A 14,850-nucleotide genomic window follows, 5' to 3' on the forward strand; every position below is an offset into this window, starting at 1 on the left:
TTCAGTACAAGTCACAGGAGTCTGGAGTGGTGAGGAAGGGGCAGCAGCAGCTGGCCAAGCAGGAAAACCTTGTCCTGGGAAAGCACCCCCAGACACAGCTAGTACAGAGTGAGCCATGAGCTGATGCTGGTTGAAGAGCAGCGTGGGGCCGTGGGCGAGGGGGAATAAATAACAAAGCACCCTTAGTAATGAACAGCCTTCTTCAGCAGGGAGGGACAACAGCACACTGCAGAGACTGGAGAGAGCTGCTGATTCACTGGGGAAAAAGCCAAGGAAAGACAAAACTTTCCCTGACCATGTGGATTTGTTCATAACAAATTGCAGACACTGGACACTGGCATCAGACTGGCCCTGCTGCCTCCCTGCCCTGGGACTGTGCTGCAGAGTGCTGTACCATGGGAGCTCAGCCAGGGGCTCTCTGTGACCCTGCCCAGCCTGTGCCAATGGCATCCTGCTTCCCACCGCCCCTCCTCCCAGCCTGGTGTTGTCCAAAAGCCACACAGCCCCTCTCCTGATTCACAGCCCACAGAAGGGCCCATTTGGTCATCCTAAAAAGGGGCCTGGCTGCCTGTGGCTGTCTGGTAATGTAACAGGTGAGCACAAGGCATCGTTGCCAGCAGAAGCACACCAAGCACAGAAGCACGTTTTGCAGATTTAAAAAAAAAAATTATTTATTAAAAAAACCCTTTGAAATTGAAATACAGAGTAACTGGGAAGGAGTCTCACAACATAGTAATAAAACATCTTTATTGCCTCTTAAATATAATCTCTAAGACTATAAGCCTGTAATTCCTGTTAAATCTGACTTAATTGAATGGTCTTTATAGGCTTTCCTCATTAGAGAATGAACACTGAATACTGGCAGTAACACAACACTGGGAAGACAGTGGAATGGGAAATAATCAGGAACTTGGGGGAACATTGCAGAACCTGCAGACACTCAGCCAGCAGAAGGCAGGTGCTTGCACAGGGCAGCAGGAGTGGGGTCAGGGGCTGCATGTCCCCTCTCTTCAGCCAGCTTGTGGCCAGGGCACAAGGACGAGGTGATTGGATAGGTGAGAACTTGGCCTCACATCACAGTGCCCCAGGAGGAAGGATAAGCAAGAAAACAGTAGAGAAAAGGAGAGGTGTGACAGGAGAGGCTCTGGGAGCAGCGATCCTGCCATGGCCCCCAGCTGGGACTCTCCTGGACCTCGTGGCTACAGCTGCTGGCTCAGCTCACGGGTGACATGAGCCACGAGCACTATGGCTTCTAGGCAGATTGAACTGAAGTTACAAAATACAAGATTTTCCTTGTAAGTGCATAATTTCATATTCAACCAGCTATCTCCTAAACTGATGAAGTCCTGGTGCAAAAAGGGGAATTATTTCACTTCCTGGAGTGAGAGGAGATCCTGAGGGCCAGGTCTGCTGGTTCAATTGAAATGACAGCTGGAGAACTCTCATGAACCCCTTGAAATAACACAGTGTGCTTCCCCCCTTGATGTTCCTGGTATCATGAGAGCACAGCTTCTCTGCAGGGCTGGCTCTCAGAGAGAGGGTGCAGGGTGCTGCTCCCCAGCCAGCTCAGTCAGTTGGTGCTGCCTTCTCCTCAGGGGATGGGAAACAGCCAGGCCCAGCTGAAAAACATCTCCTCAGAAACAAACCTGAGGGGGAGTCTGTGGGGTAGATCCAGTGAAAAAAGTGCTCTGCTCTTGGTGCCTTACTACTGTCACATAACAGGAAAAAAAAACCTGTCAGCTGCCCTGCCAGTCCCGTCCCATTAAATGTTGTTTAATTCACTCAAAAATACTGATAAGAAAAACCTGAATATTTTATGGAAACCTCTTTTTGCAACAAGCCAGGAGAGGTGATGAAATATATTCCTTGACACCTTCTGCTGGCAGTGTACAACACCACATGATCTTTCCAGACACTTCCCTGACCAACATATGCAACTTCCCAGCACTTGTCTCTGTCTTCCACTTATAATTCATTTGCCTCTCAGTTTTACCTTGTCTTCCCAGTGTTTTTATTCATGTCCTTCTCCTGCTGGGCTCCCACTCTTTTGGGGCACAGTGTCAGAAGGAGGCAGTGCTGAGTGCTGCTATTGAACTTCTATGCTCAAATCTTGCCCCTGCTGGTCCAGGGAAGGCTGAGGTGCCCTCCCATCCCTCCCCAGCAGGCAAGTCCAGGGCAGAAGCAAAGCACAGCATCATGTCAATGTGCTCTGGCAAAACCCAGCGTAAGCTGCAGGAAAAGGAAGAACTTCTCCAAGGCTGCCCGCTTACCTTCTGGGGATGAAGGGACTCAGGCCATGAGCACATTGCTCCGCCAGCTGTTGCAAAGCACATTGTGCACAGGACAGAGCAGTGCCACTGCTGTAGGAGACCTGCACCTGGACTCAGTGCTGCTGCCACAGCCAGGCCAACACCTTCAGAAATGGGTCTGGGTTTTGAAGTGATGGATTTTCAGACACCTCAAACCCACCTGCCAGACCAGGTCAGAAGAAGCATCCACCAGGGCCTTGGCTGCAGAGCATCTTGTTTGAAAACCCAAGCTCTGGGTAGACACCTCCAAACCAGGGGCCACCTGAGTCCCTGTTCACCTGGGGAGACCGTGGCTGGTACACTCAGCACCGTGGTCAGACAGCAGGGAGGGCCCACGGGATATGGCCGAGGGAACAGCAGTCACAATGGTATTGCAGAAGGTGAGGGGTGGCTATCACAGCGAGAAGCTGCTCTGGTTCACAGGGTGCTGACAGACACAGGGAACAGACAGCAAGTAAAAACATCCATGCCCAGCCACAGTCTGCAGTCTCTGGGGGCTGCTGAGAGCACCTAGATGTGGGGCTCCCCGAAAGCTGCATTCCTCTTCTCAAACCTCATTTTGAGCTCTGACACGAGGGCGTTGTGGGTGCTGCTGTGACCTTTCTTCTTCGGTGGCTTGATTACATGCTTGGGAGTGAGGGAGCCGGACACGGTTGGCACCCGCCACGCCGGGGCATCGCCTCGGGGAGCCAGGGCGGGGGGTGGCGGGGGCAGGGGGGCCGCCGGCGGCACGGGGACAACCTGGACGTTGTTGTTGCTGTTCTCATTGTGCAGGCTCTTCACGTCCTCCTCAACGACAAACTTCTCTGCAGCGTTGCTGGGCCTCTTGAACTTCAGCCACTCCATCCTGACTGTCCGGGATGGCGGCACCTGTCTCTTTTTTATGATCCTTCTCACCGGCATGACTTTGTTGGACCGCTTGTTGCGCCAGAACATGGCAGTAGAGATCATGATAGTTATCAGCACCATTATGCCCATGACACCAGCTAGCACTCCTAAGGCTTTCATGGGGTTATCTTTAGTTTGCATCAAAAAGGCGGCCATAGGCCCTTTGTGAAGAGTCTGTAAAGGAGTACAAAGAAAACACATGACTTACTCCAGGGGACAGACAGTGACCTAGAAATTTCATTTGTCCAAAATATGTTACAAGTAGAGCTGATTGATGGAACTTGTCTCTAAAAAAAAAAAAAGAGAGTCACACAGCCAGTCCAGGGGTGGAGAATTTAAGATGGGGCTGGAGACTGGGTAAACATTATAGTGCTGTGAGGTAGATGACTTGAACACAAAAGCTTACAGAAGTACTGCCACCAAATTAGGGCAGATTCCTGCATGCCACCATAGTGTTTAACTTGCAAGAATGGAGCAAGAAAATAATTGGCTCAATTACTGAGCATGGCATTGAAAAGGATTAGGAGAAAGCTTCTGCTTATAAAATGTCAGTGTACAAATGAGTAGTTAGCAGGTATGTGCTGCATTCTGTTTTCAAGTACTCTTTTACAGACATAACAAAACTCTTTGAGGTAGGGGAGATAAGTGGAGCTAAAGAGCTTTGTTTATAGAAAGAAAAGAAATCAGCAATGACAGAAGCTACATATGGCATATTAAGGACAAATGAATGGCCAGTTCACTTTCCAGCTCAGCACACTGTGCGTCTCGGAGGTCCCCGTATAATTTTGCGGATTTTGCCCTGCGGGTGGAGCTTGGATCTTTTCACACTTTTCCAGTACATGATGGTGGAGATCACCATTGTAACAGAAATGGTGGAAAGGACGCCACTCATGCATATTCCATATATTGTCCATGGACGCTTCTTGAGGCCTAAAATATAGGATTTTACCCTGGACTTGATCTGGAAATATCAAAAATAAGAGACATGGTCAACCCTCACATGGTTATATTGGAAAGAGGCCAGTATCTATTATAAACACGGCTGAGGAGCTAGGCTGAAATGTGCACAGGATAGAGAGCCTATAAAATAAAGGGAGCTAAGTGCTGAACTAGGCACAGGAGAGGAGGCAGTTGCAATGATGTCAAACTGAATCCAGAAACAGTAAAAGAAGTTTGGAAGCACATATAAACACCTGGCTGATTGGGGAATAAAGCCTAGAGGAATGGCACACAGATCACCCTTATTCAGGGCGTGGTAGCCTATCCTTGGACTGCATTTCCAAGAGTTCATTGTGAATACAGGTGGAGTCTGAACAGACAGTGTAAGGCCAGGAGAGCCTGCAGAAATGGCACATTCACACGCAGGTTTGGTTACTGAGAGTTGGTCATAAAGTGATGTGTGGCTACAGAGACAGGGCTGTCCACTGTGCCCTAGTTCCCTGTCTTTGACTACATGAGGGACTCCTCACCCAAACTTTGCATGTCTAGTGAGCTGTGTTTTAGTTAGAGGTCTAAGCTCCCAGCTTTTGGTCAATGGGGAGAAAAGGACTCCTCTGGAGCAGTAGTCACCATATGCCAAAATAGGTATCAAAGACAGTGTGTATAAGAAGAACCTTGGCAGTAGCTTGGACTTGAACCTCTGACTTGTAGATCAGATGGATTTCCCTGTGTGACTCTAATCTAGGATGCCCATCTCTTTGCCCTCCCCAGTCTTTGGGGGAGGATGACTCAGAGTATCCCAGAGTGTGCTTCAGAGTACCTCTTGTCATTAATGTCACATCCACAAACTTGGGGCATGTAAATTAGCTAATAAACACCTCCTTGTCTTAATTTCTGTTTTTTCACAAGTTATCTCAACACATTATCAAGCCCACTCTTCTCCTACCCTGAATGTGTCCCATTACAAGAAAGGGCAAAGAAATACTAGTGAAACTCACAGACCATGTCACTGGGCAGGTAGGCACAAATTTTGATCATTTTGCTGTACAGAGAGTTCTTCCAGTACTTAATTAGGAGTGGATCTGAACTAGAAACCAAAAGCAAAGCAGCCCATGGCTTTGGTGGAGCTTAGACTCACATCAGCTTTGCTGCATTACATGGATTTTTTTTTGTACTTAAATCCCATCAGATGATAGAAATTCTGCCCTGGCTTACTTAACTTTATGTGAAAGTCAGATGAATTAAGTGGCAGATAAACCCTGCTAAGTAGTACATGACCTGAGTCCACCTGTTACAAGTTTTGTCAAGATCTATTTTATAGGAAGGCACTGATGGCTGAAGAGTATTTGACTAGCTATTTGAAAACCTTGAATAAATGAGATTAGACAGAAGTACATGTTGCCTGTGTACTACAGTTGCAGAGGTAAGAACAGATAAAAATTTATGGAGATGTGACATTTGCCTTCGTTCAGTCGCCTGGTCTCAAAAAGTCTGGCATCTTTTCAGAGCTTCCAGTGATGAAGAGATGATTAATACCAAAACTAAACCCATTAACAGCTAGCTGGTTCAGCCTCTATTTTAGTTACTTGACCTCTACTATACAAAGCTTTACCTGGAATTAGCCTTGGACAACAACTGTTCTGCATAAAAACATCAGACATTTTGTAAGGACAGAGTCGGAGAGTTTCTGTTTGTCATGGCCATGACACTGGCAGGATAAATAGAAGGAATAAATTGCAATACAGGCCAGGAATGTCATAATCCTAGCCAGGCTGCAGAGAGAGACTCATGGGAAGTGCACATTTAAAACATCAAGTCCTTGTGTTGATTACCAGCAGTGCCACGTAGCCAGCTCAACAAATAGTGCCACTTTGCAATTGCTGAAGCTGTTGTTTTTTCCTAAAAGGCATGCTGCATTTTGAAGGGTACTGCTTCTTCTAGTGCACATAAAATAAAAGCAGATACATGATTAAATGAAAGCCATTGTATCTCTGTGGGCCAGGACGTGGAAGAAACACTCCAGTCATCAAGGGAGTTAAAATCCCAAAATACCACTGCTCACAGAAGATAATGCTCTGCTGATTTTTGGGGGATTTTTTTGGCTGTGGCAGCTTCTCAAGAGCCCTTCCTAATGCATGGGTTGCAGTGAGCAGAGCACATGGGCCAAGTATCCAAAAGCTGGACCCAAAAGCAATGTGGTTGAGCTCTTCAATCACAAGAGCAGCTAAGGCTCACCAGCTATATTTAGGAGTCTAAGTAAGTAGGCAAACCTGTTAAGAGCCCAAGCTATTACAGATTATTTGTAGATGTGGCACTTAAGGGACATGGTTTTGTGATGGACTTGGCAGTGCTGGAGTTGGACTAGATGGTAAATGTTTGGCTCAATGATTGTGTTACAGACAACTCAGACTTGAGCAAGTGGATCTGTACAATCTGGCAATGAACCTGCTGGTTCTGAGGAGCCCACTTCCACACATTCAGTGCTTCTGGGCTTTTGTTCTAGCCTGGTTGCAGGGAGGGACTGCCTGTTGGTGCCCAGGCACACTAGGTGTGCTCCCAAAACACACTGTCCTCTGAAAGAAGTTCACTTTGTGTGCTTGGAGCTAGGTGAGGCACAGGCCACCCCACAGCATGTGGGGATGATCAGATTTGCTTCAGAAGTGACTCCTGATCCGAGACAGAACACCAGCTGTCCCTGCAGTGCTTATCCCAAAGCTCAGTTCTGTCACTGTATATGAAGGCTGTGTTTGCATCACTTTGCAATACAAACACCAGCATGAAGCAAGACTTCTCAAATCAAACCAGTATTTTTTTCAAGTCCACAAAACCGTGGAAAGAAGAGGCTAACTGCTCTGCATATGTGGCAAGGGCTGTTCAGTGACAGCAACCACAGCTCCCATAGTTGCCATTAGTATGAGAGGAGAAGATTTCCATGTTACTTCAAAGATTTTTGAAGCTTCAGTATGGCTCACCAGCTATATTTAGAAATCTAAATGAGTGGTCAAAGCTATTAAGAACTACAGATTATGCTGTCTAAATATGGACTTAAGCCTCAGTCTGTGAGGAGGTGTAAATAAACGCCCCCTCTACATTTGCAGAACCTCAGTGGAGTCGTCAAGAGGCCGAGGGATGCCCCCATCAGGCCAACTTTCAAGAACAGGAGTAGGAATCAGCCTTCTCTGAAAATATCAGGCAGGAACAGATTTCTGAGTGAGACATATGGATGGAAAAGACTGGCTTTTCCAGCATATGTTTTTTTATTCTGTGAAAGGGTATTTTTTATTTATTGTGAGAGGATAGGATATTAACAGATGCCCCTCAATACCAATTTCCATAAAATCAGACACAGTTAAATTAAAAGGCCTTTGGATTCCTTTAGCACTGTATTATTCCAAGAGAAGGTCCTTTTGATGTGCAATACTGCTGAACTTAGCCACAAGGCATCCATCTCGAAGGGCACAGACTTGTGCTAATTGCAATGGTAAACGTTAATCAGAAAATATGCCTGTTTAATTACTTACTGTGATTAACACTGCAGGAAACCTCTAGAGGATGCATTCAAAAATATCCTCCTTATCCAAAATCAGTAATACATAAATGCCCACCAAACAGTGAAATAAGAGCCTTTGTACAGCTGGAGCACTGAGGGATGAAATGCACATTTATTACAGCCTCAGAGAAAGAGAGAGAGAGTATGTATGCATACATATGCCTACACAAGAGATTGTTTTCTTCACAAAGCATTAGCAGTGACCGTGCTCTCCCTGGGACACAGGCAGTGACCAAGGGTTTTGGACACTGGCACTGCATTCTCACATACCTGCAAACTGAAATCTGTTTCTGCAAAAAAGATGGGAGGCTATGGGATAACAAATCCCCCAACCCAACCAACCCAAATCACTACAAGCCATGGAAGAAGTAACAGACGTACAAAAGGTTATGGAGGATGTGACACTAGATTGGTAGCCCAGAAGAAACCTACTCAAAGAAAGAAGATTCTGTTGCTATCTCAGACTCTCTGTTGGGACTTGGCATCAAGAAGAGCATTGGAAGAAGGAAAAAAACTGTGTGTGAGGAAATCCATGTCATCACATGCTCTCTGCTTCCCCTTTAGACTTTATGAGGAGGGCTCTCCCTCACCTTGTGCCAAATGTATTCCCCTGGAGGGGGAGAAAAGGGAGCAGACGGGGGACTTCATACAAGACACCATCTTTCATCAGGTACTGCTATTGCTTCAAGCACTAGAAGGAAATTCAGGAAACTCCTTATCCCAAAGTATCAGCTACTTTTGTTATCCTTCTAGCGTCCTTCTTCAGCTGGTTCAGGGACATGCTGTCCCCCAGCAGGGAGGTGTGGGACACCCTCTCTCCACTCACACCCATCAGCCCCACATGCTGACAGAGAGGTTTCCAGCTCACCCAGGAGGGAGGGGGAGGCTGTGGCCACCAGCAGGGATGTGCCTGAGGACTGGGCCTGGGTCCACCCGCTGCCACACACTCCTGAAATGTGCAGCCTGGGAGAAGCCTGGAAGCAAGGCAGGGAGGGCAAGTACTCCCACTCTTGGCTGTGGGCAGCAATTCTGGTTTGTTGTATAAAACCCACCAAAACTTCATTTCCATGAGAAATCCAAGAGCTAAGCAGTGCATTTCCTTTGTACCTGTAAGAACAGCTAAAGCTCTAGACTTACCACAGACACCCTGCATGCAGAGTCCCCCAGCTCCACGTGGCAGAGCCTTGCTGCAGCAAGGCCAGCCCTCTCCCACAGCGCTGGCCAGCCCCAAAAGGCAGCCCCATGCCAGCCACTGCCCTGCTAGGGCAGACCCAAGGCCCCTGGCAGTCCAGCAGGCTCTGAACTGTCTACACACACTATCATATGAATGTGCCTCACATGGAGTATCAGTGGAATAAGAGGAGATGGAGAAAACAGATAAAGATTGTAACAGACCTAAGAGCAGTGGGAGCATTGTGACCAAACCAAGAAGGCAGCTGCAGTCTGTAGGATGAGATTTGCATCTTTGCCCAGTTTATGTGTGTGGTCCAGAGACTATCAGGCTAATGGTGTGTTTCTCATCTGCTTTAAAGCCCATTTCCTCCCTGCTGGTACCTAGTTAAAGGCATGGCAAGGCAGTTACAATAAATAAGAACCGTGCAAGCGCGTGCTGCACACCATAAATCGCTGCTTGTTCTCCAGCTGACTTAAAAGCTGCACTAAGGAAAATCTCAACCTACATGTGCAAGACTCTTTTAGAGTCTTCTTGTTTCATCTGCTAATAATACTGCAATTATTAAACTCCCATCCAAAGTTCTATGTACTTTAAAGCATTTCTGTAAAGTTTTTTCTCACTTTTCCCATGTCACTTCAGTTGATTTCTCTGACTTATTTCACTCTGACCCCAGCTGTTTTCCATTCACTTTTTGTAAGGGAAAAAAGATTTTTTTTTTCTTCTGGATGAAAATAAAAAAGCAGAAATTTAGCAGTTGGGATTTGCCTTTACTCTCAGAAGTCTATAGACCTTAATTCATATCTAACAATCTCTAACAAAAAACTCATCTCCCAGTCATATTGTGCTCCTACCTTTGTACCTTTGCAATATTTCTGATCAAAATATCTTTCACATTTGTGGCTGCAGAATCCAACTTCACCACAAGGCTATAGAAATACTCTGCAAAACAGAGCTGGCAAGAAGGTCTCAGAAATGGAGCAAGCAATGTCTACCCTTTGGTGCTTTTCAGGGATTGTTCCCATAAGGATTTTTCTAAAACATTTGCTTACCTCTTCTGTGATATCAATCTTCAGAACTGCTGTGGTACTGAAGGACGGGGAGCCTCGGTCTTTGGCCTGGACCACCAATGACCATATGCAGTCTTTATTGTTTGTGATGTTGTGGATGATGTCCAGAGATCGGATATAGGATTTCAGCTTGATCTCCCCAGTGCTTTGGTCTATGTCAAACACATTGGCTGGGTCTGCTTGCATGATGGAATAATCCACAATGTTGTTGGGTTCTTCTGCATCTTGGTCTATAGCCTGGTAGGGGAAGTGTGAAAAACAAAGGTGTTATTGTTTTTATCTTTGCCTGAGGACAAACACCTTCTGGGCATTCACTTCCGATAGTATCTGTGCCATGACTGGGCTGCTTTCATTTCATCTTGGAAGCTAGGCTACATTTTCTAGTAAAAAAAAGCAGGACTAGGCTCTTTTCTTTACAAATTACTTCTATTTGAGATGAAACAAAATCAGAGGTAAAACTGAACTATAACCTATCTATAGAATGCAAACGGTCCTCAGCTGGGAGCTTCTCACACAGTGTGGGGGACAAATGTGAAGTGATGAAGAACAATGGGATTAGCTCCATGCCATAAATTATAGCTGCCTTAATTTTTGTGCTGTGGTATTTATTCTACTAACGTTAGGTGTTGTGTGATCAGGCTTCATGATATGCATTTAAATGTGTGTAACATAGGATGTTCTGCCTGGGAATTGTTTTTTGACCTTCTGTTCTGCACTGGATTATTGGATACACTTCTTCAAAACGAAGGGAACTACGTTGTGTGGTTGAACACAAAGGGGTGTCAGGAAGGTTATATGTTCAAAACCCTGTACTTTCATTCACTTATCTTGTTTGGGCTTATTATGATCACTGTCTAATCCAGGACATCCCCCAGCTGATTGTTCAAATACTGTAATAGGACTTTATATTCTGCCTATAGAATTTATTTCTCCTTCTCAGCAGTCAGTAAATACTATAATTCTACACTTTAATCCATTTGTTACATCCAAATGGATGTGCAAAATAAAGCTGCAAGAAAAGGCAACTTTCAGATATTCATCATGACCCCTGAGAGTAAACAGCAGAGCCAGGGCTTTTCCAAAGCACTCTGCTTTGTGCCACCTCTCACCTCTATCTTCACGGGTGACCCAATGATCATCGTCTTTTCCTGGATGTTTTCATTGAACTCTGGAGAGTGGTCATTGACATCTAGCACGGTGATAAACACTTCAGCCAAGCTGTATTTCCCATCTGTGTCCTCTGCTTTCACATAGAAATTATACTTGGAGTTCACTTCAGCATCTAGCACAGCCCAGGGCTGGGTGTAAATGATACCTGTTGATGGGTGTATTAGGAACCTGGAAAAGAAGCAAGAGGAGACTTTTGGTCACTTAATGTGTGTTTAGATCCCAGCTTTGCTCCAGGCTGTAAAACTGAAATGCTGTGCCCAGACACTGGTACTCTTCAGCTAATTCCTCTCCGGGTGATGTTTCCAAATCTTTCACTCTACCTGTTTTTTGTGTAGCTCCTTTAGGCTTGAAAACCAGAGAACTATCAGTGTCTCATAGTTTTCTCTCTTGTGCCATTTTAGCTGCATTTTCCATTAAAAGTCTTTGTCCTCAGTAAATGCTCAGTGTGATGGCCTTCTCCCAGAGTGATTTTCTTACATTAAGAGGAAAAACATTAAACCTAATTTTACTTTTTTTTTTCCAGTTTAAAAGTACAGTGTAATAGATTATGTCCTGCATAAATTAAGATTGATTTATGTCACCTAAATGTCTAAAGGAAGTGTGATGTATATCATATTCAAGCTCTTCACTTCTCAGAATGGGTAGGAAAAAAATCTGCTCTTAAATCTCCCAAAATACAGGGCAAATTATCCTCTCCAAAAATAATCATTTTTTCATAGACTGACTCTGGAATGGAGTGGGTGTTCAGATTTATCTGTTGCAAGTTCAGTTTTACACATTTGCAATTACAGAGACACTGTCAAAAGTGTCAGTCCAAAGTTTGGATTTATAGAGAAGATACCAACACAGTGTCTTTTAAAAATGGACTGCCACTGTAGGCTCCAAGCAGTAGTGCTTTTAACAGATGAAAGCTTTTATATTTCCTTTGATCAGTGTACAGGGTAGCAAAATATTTTCTGTATTCCAACTGTGAATACAATTGAGAATGATTACAAAAGGGGCATTTAGCAATGCAGAATCTTCAACTGTTCTTATAACCCTGTTAAATACAGATACAAGTTTTGATGAAATCCAAGATCTGGAGGTGGGAATAGCTGTGTAGGAGACAGTGCCTGTGCTGCCTCCTCATCTCCCAGCCCAGCCTTACCACACAGACAGCACTCTCATCATTCCCATTTTAGTGGAAGAACAGAAGTGCACCCACTGGCACCTTAGATTACCAAAGTAGGATTACCATCAGATTGCTTTCATCTTCAACAGTTAACACTATTTCTCCTACTCCAGTAAAACTCATCTTTCTGCCCACGCAACTGCACACCCACTGATGTGATATCCAAGACAGAAACATCGTGCCTCTAGTTGAAATTCTCCTATCTGCATCAAACTGTGTGGTCAGCACATCCAGAGGTGCCAGGGCTAGAAAATCAATCCAGCCTTGCAGAGTGATGCCATTCTGGCAGGAGGAAAACCAACAAAAATACTTAAGAAGGAAAAGAAAAGCTCACATCATAATTTCTTCATTCAACAGCATAAGAACAGTGAATCTGAGCAGCCCCATAATGCCAATCAGAATAAAGTTGTGCTTACATTTTTTCCCCCTAAATCCTTTGTCAACAACCTTCTCAAGCTTCTTTCCACCAGCTGCTACATTCTAAACCTAGGAGGTCTGCCTGCATGACATGACCTTTTCTTGCTTCTCTCTGTGCAGTTAGCAGCTAGCTTAAAGACTTAGTGAAGAGCTCAAAATAATCCATCGTGGAAATACTCCCAAATGTGTATCCTTCTGGCTACAGAGAGGTTCACCCTTAACATCTTGGATTTTGGACTTTGATTTCGCCTCCTAAACAGCTTTCACCTTAACAAGAAGAGTTCACCTTTAGCTCCAGGTGGATAATGTACAGAGGAAAAAAGATTCCTGAGATGAGTGTCTGAAAATCTCATTCATTTCCAGCATTCTGCCCTGCAGAATGCAGGCTCCAGCAGGAATATCTGTGACAGCCATGTCACTGATCCCAGCCAGTCTGGGAACTGGGATGGACATGGTGTGAAGGAGCCAGTGTTTCAAGATGTTCTACCCCCAGCACTGTCCCCAAAGACACGGAGAGGGAGGGAGGTGTTATTACCAAATCAAGTAAGCATCAGGTTCCCTTTTTCCTGATGCAGGACTATTATGTTTAAACATATGAAAGGCTTTTAACACCCAATGCAGCTGACCTCCAAAGCTGAAGTGTATATCCTTGAATATCTTGTCTTCCCTGATTTATCTTGACAAGAGCTATTTGTAAAGCCATATGGAAAGGGGAGGGGAAAAACCCTTCTAGAGATTCATTTTCTGTAGAATTGACTTTTCACAACTAGACCAAAATCTCTCTTTCTCTTACAAGTGTTTTTCAAATGGTGATTGAACAAATCCTGTGTATTGATACTTTAGCTGCTCTGTATCTCTCTGGGGATTTGTGGGTAGAATTCCTTGGGTTCATGAAGTCGATGTTTAATGATCATCAGAGTAGCTTCACAGTAGTAGTTCACAGAACTCAAAAATAACATGGCATAAATGTCCTTGGAAATGAGCAGAACAAGAATTAGTCTGCTAGCTTTCTTTTAAAATTATTTCAGAACTCTGCTTAGAGGTTATGTAGTTTTATTTATTTACTTGTTACTTACAGATCTGCTCCTGTTCCATAGATAGAGTACTTGATTTCTCCCCAGAGCCCTGAATCTGGATCAGTAGCCTTAAGAAAAGAAAAAAAAAAGAGAAGGTTTTACTTTACTAAAATGGAAAAATAACTGTTTCATTTTTTCTTTTAACAACAGGCCCAAATACTTTTCACTCTCTTTGCCATCACATTTTTAGTGGGAAACTGCATGAGCAAATATGCACCTAGGAAGTGCACAACAGAAAACATCCTGCCAGCCCCAGGAACTGTCCCTGGTGCCCGGGGGCTCTGGCACAGAGAGTGACGCTAGGTGGCCCCATGCATCCACAGTTACCTCATCCTCCTTTCATAGAGATGGAGATAATCTCAATGACATGAACACACTGCCAGCTCTCAGACCTTCCTAATTATCAGTTAAACATTAATGAATATTCCCTGGACAAAACTATTTACTTTATATATTGTATTTTTAAGCTTCTGCTTGTTTAATTGAGTCAATTTATAGTAATGAATAACAAATGTTTCAATCCATACATTGTATTTCAGCTTTCTTTAGTTTTTAATCACTCTTGTGCCTGTGTGACTTTTAATAATGCAGATACTGTTACCAGATGATATCTTAGTTTCATACTCTTGTTGGCTTCCTTCCTTAGCTCAGGCTTAGGAAAGCTATTGATTTGGTAGCAGCTATTTCCATAAGCTCCTGCTCCTCTGATAGCACTGAGGAGGTGTTATAGCATTGTATCTGGCCATCAAAAATCATGGTGGTGCTGGTTCATTCATTCATCTTCCTGTTTAAATATTTGAGAACTGGAACAATGTCTTTGATTCCTGCATGATTAACATAACACACCTGCAGCCCTACTGGTAGTTGTAGTTTTGTTCTTTGGCATGAGCTTGTCAGATTCTGTCACCCCACGATTTTGACTGCAGCCTAGTTTGGTACTGTCTAACTTCACTTAAAACATCTGCATACCTGGGACTTCTTCCAGAATTGCCATTCTGAGTACTTGAAACATCTTAGTTTTTCACATATAGTTGTGAATCTGGGTCAAGTACTGAGTTGACAGCACATGACTAAATTTTACATGGGCTT

General features: G+C 44.4%; 1 protein-coding gene across 18 annotated transcripts in view; it reads right to left on the reverse strand.

The window, feature by feature from the left end:
- Nucleotides 1-634: 634 nt before the first annotated feature.
- CDHR1 (cadherin related family member 1) overlaps nucleotides 635-14,850 on the reverse strand; it is a 70,210-nt gene continuing 55,994 nt past the window's right edge. For 8 of the 18 annotated variants that reach the window (XM_064430225.1, XM_064430223.1, XM_064430227.1 and 5 more), the window contains 4 exons: nucleotides 13,762-13,829; nucleotides 11,037-11,265; nucleotides 9,910-10,164; nucleotides 637-3,371 (listed from right to left, as the gene is read on the reverse strand). In XM_064430225.1, coding sequence (XP_064286295.1) covers nucleotides 2,820-3,371; nucleotides 9,910-10,164; nucleotides 11,037-11,265; nucleotides 13,762-13,829 — 1,104 coding nt within the window. In that variant the 3' untranslated portion in view covers nucleotides 637-2,819. Of the gene's footprint in view, nucleotides 3,372-3,796; nucleotides 4,159-9,711; nucleotides 9,813-9,909; nucleotides 10,165-11,036; nucleotides 11,266-13,761; nucleotides 13,830-14,850 lie in introns of those variants that run through there. The other 10 variants (XM_064430234.1, XM_064430233.1, XM_064430232.1 and 7 more) reach the window with 4 other exon arrangements.

This window comes from Passer domesticus, chromosome 8, assembly GCF_036417665.1.
Source record: "Passer domesticus isolate bPasDom1 chromosome 8, bPasDom1.hap1, whole genome shotgun sequence".
NCBI lineage: Eukaryota > Metazoa > Chordata > Aves > Passeriformes > Passeridae > Passer > Passer domesticus.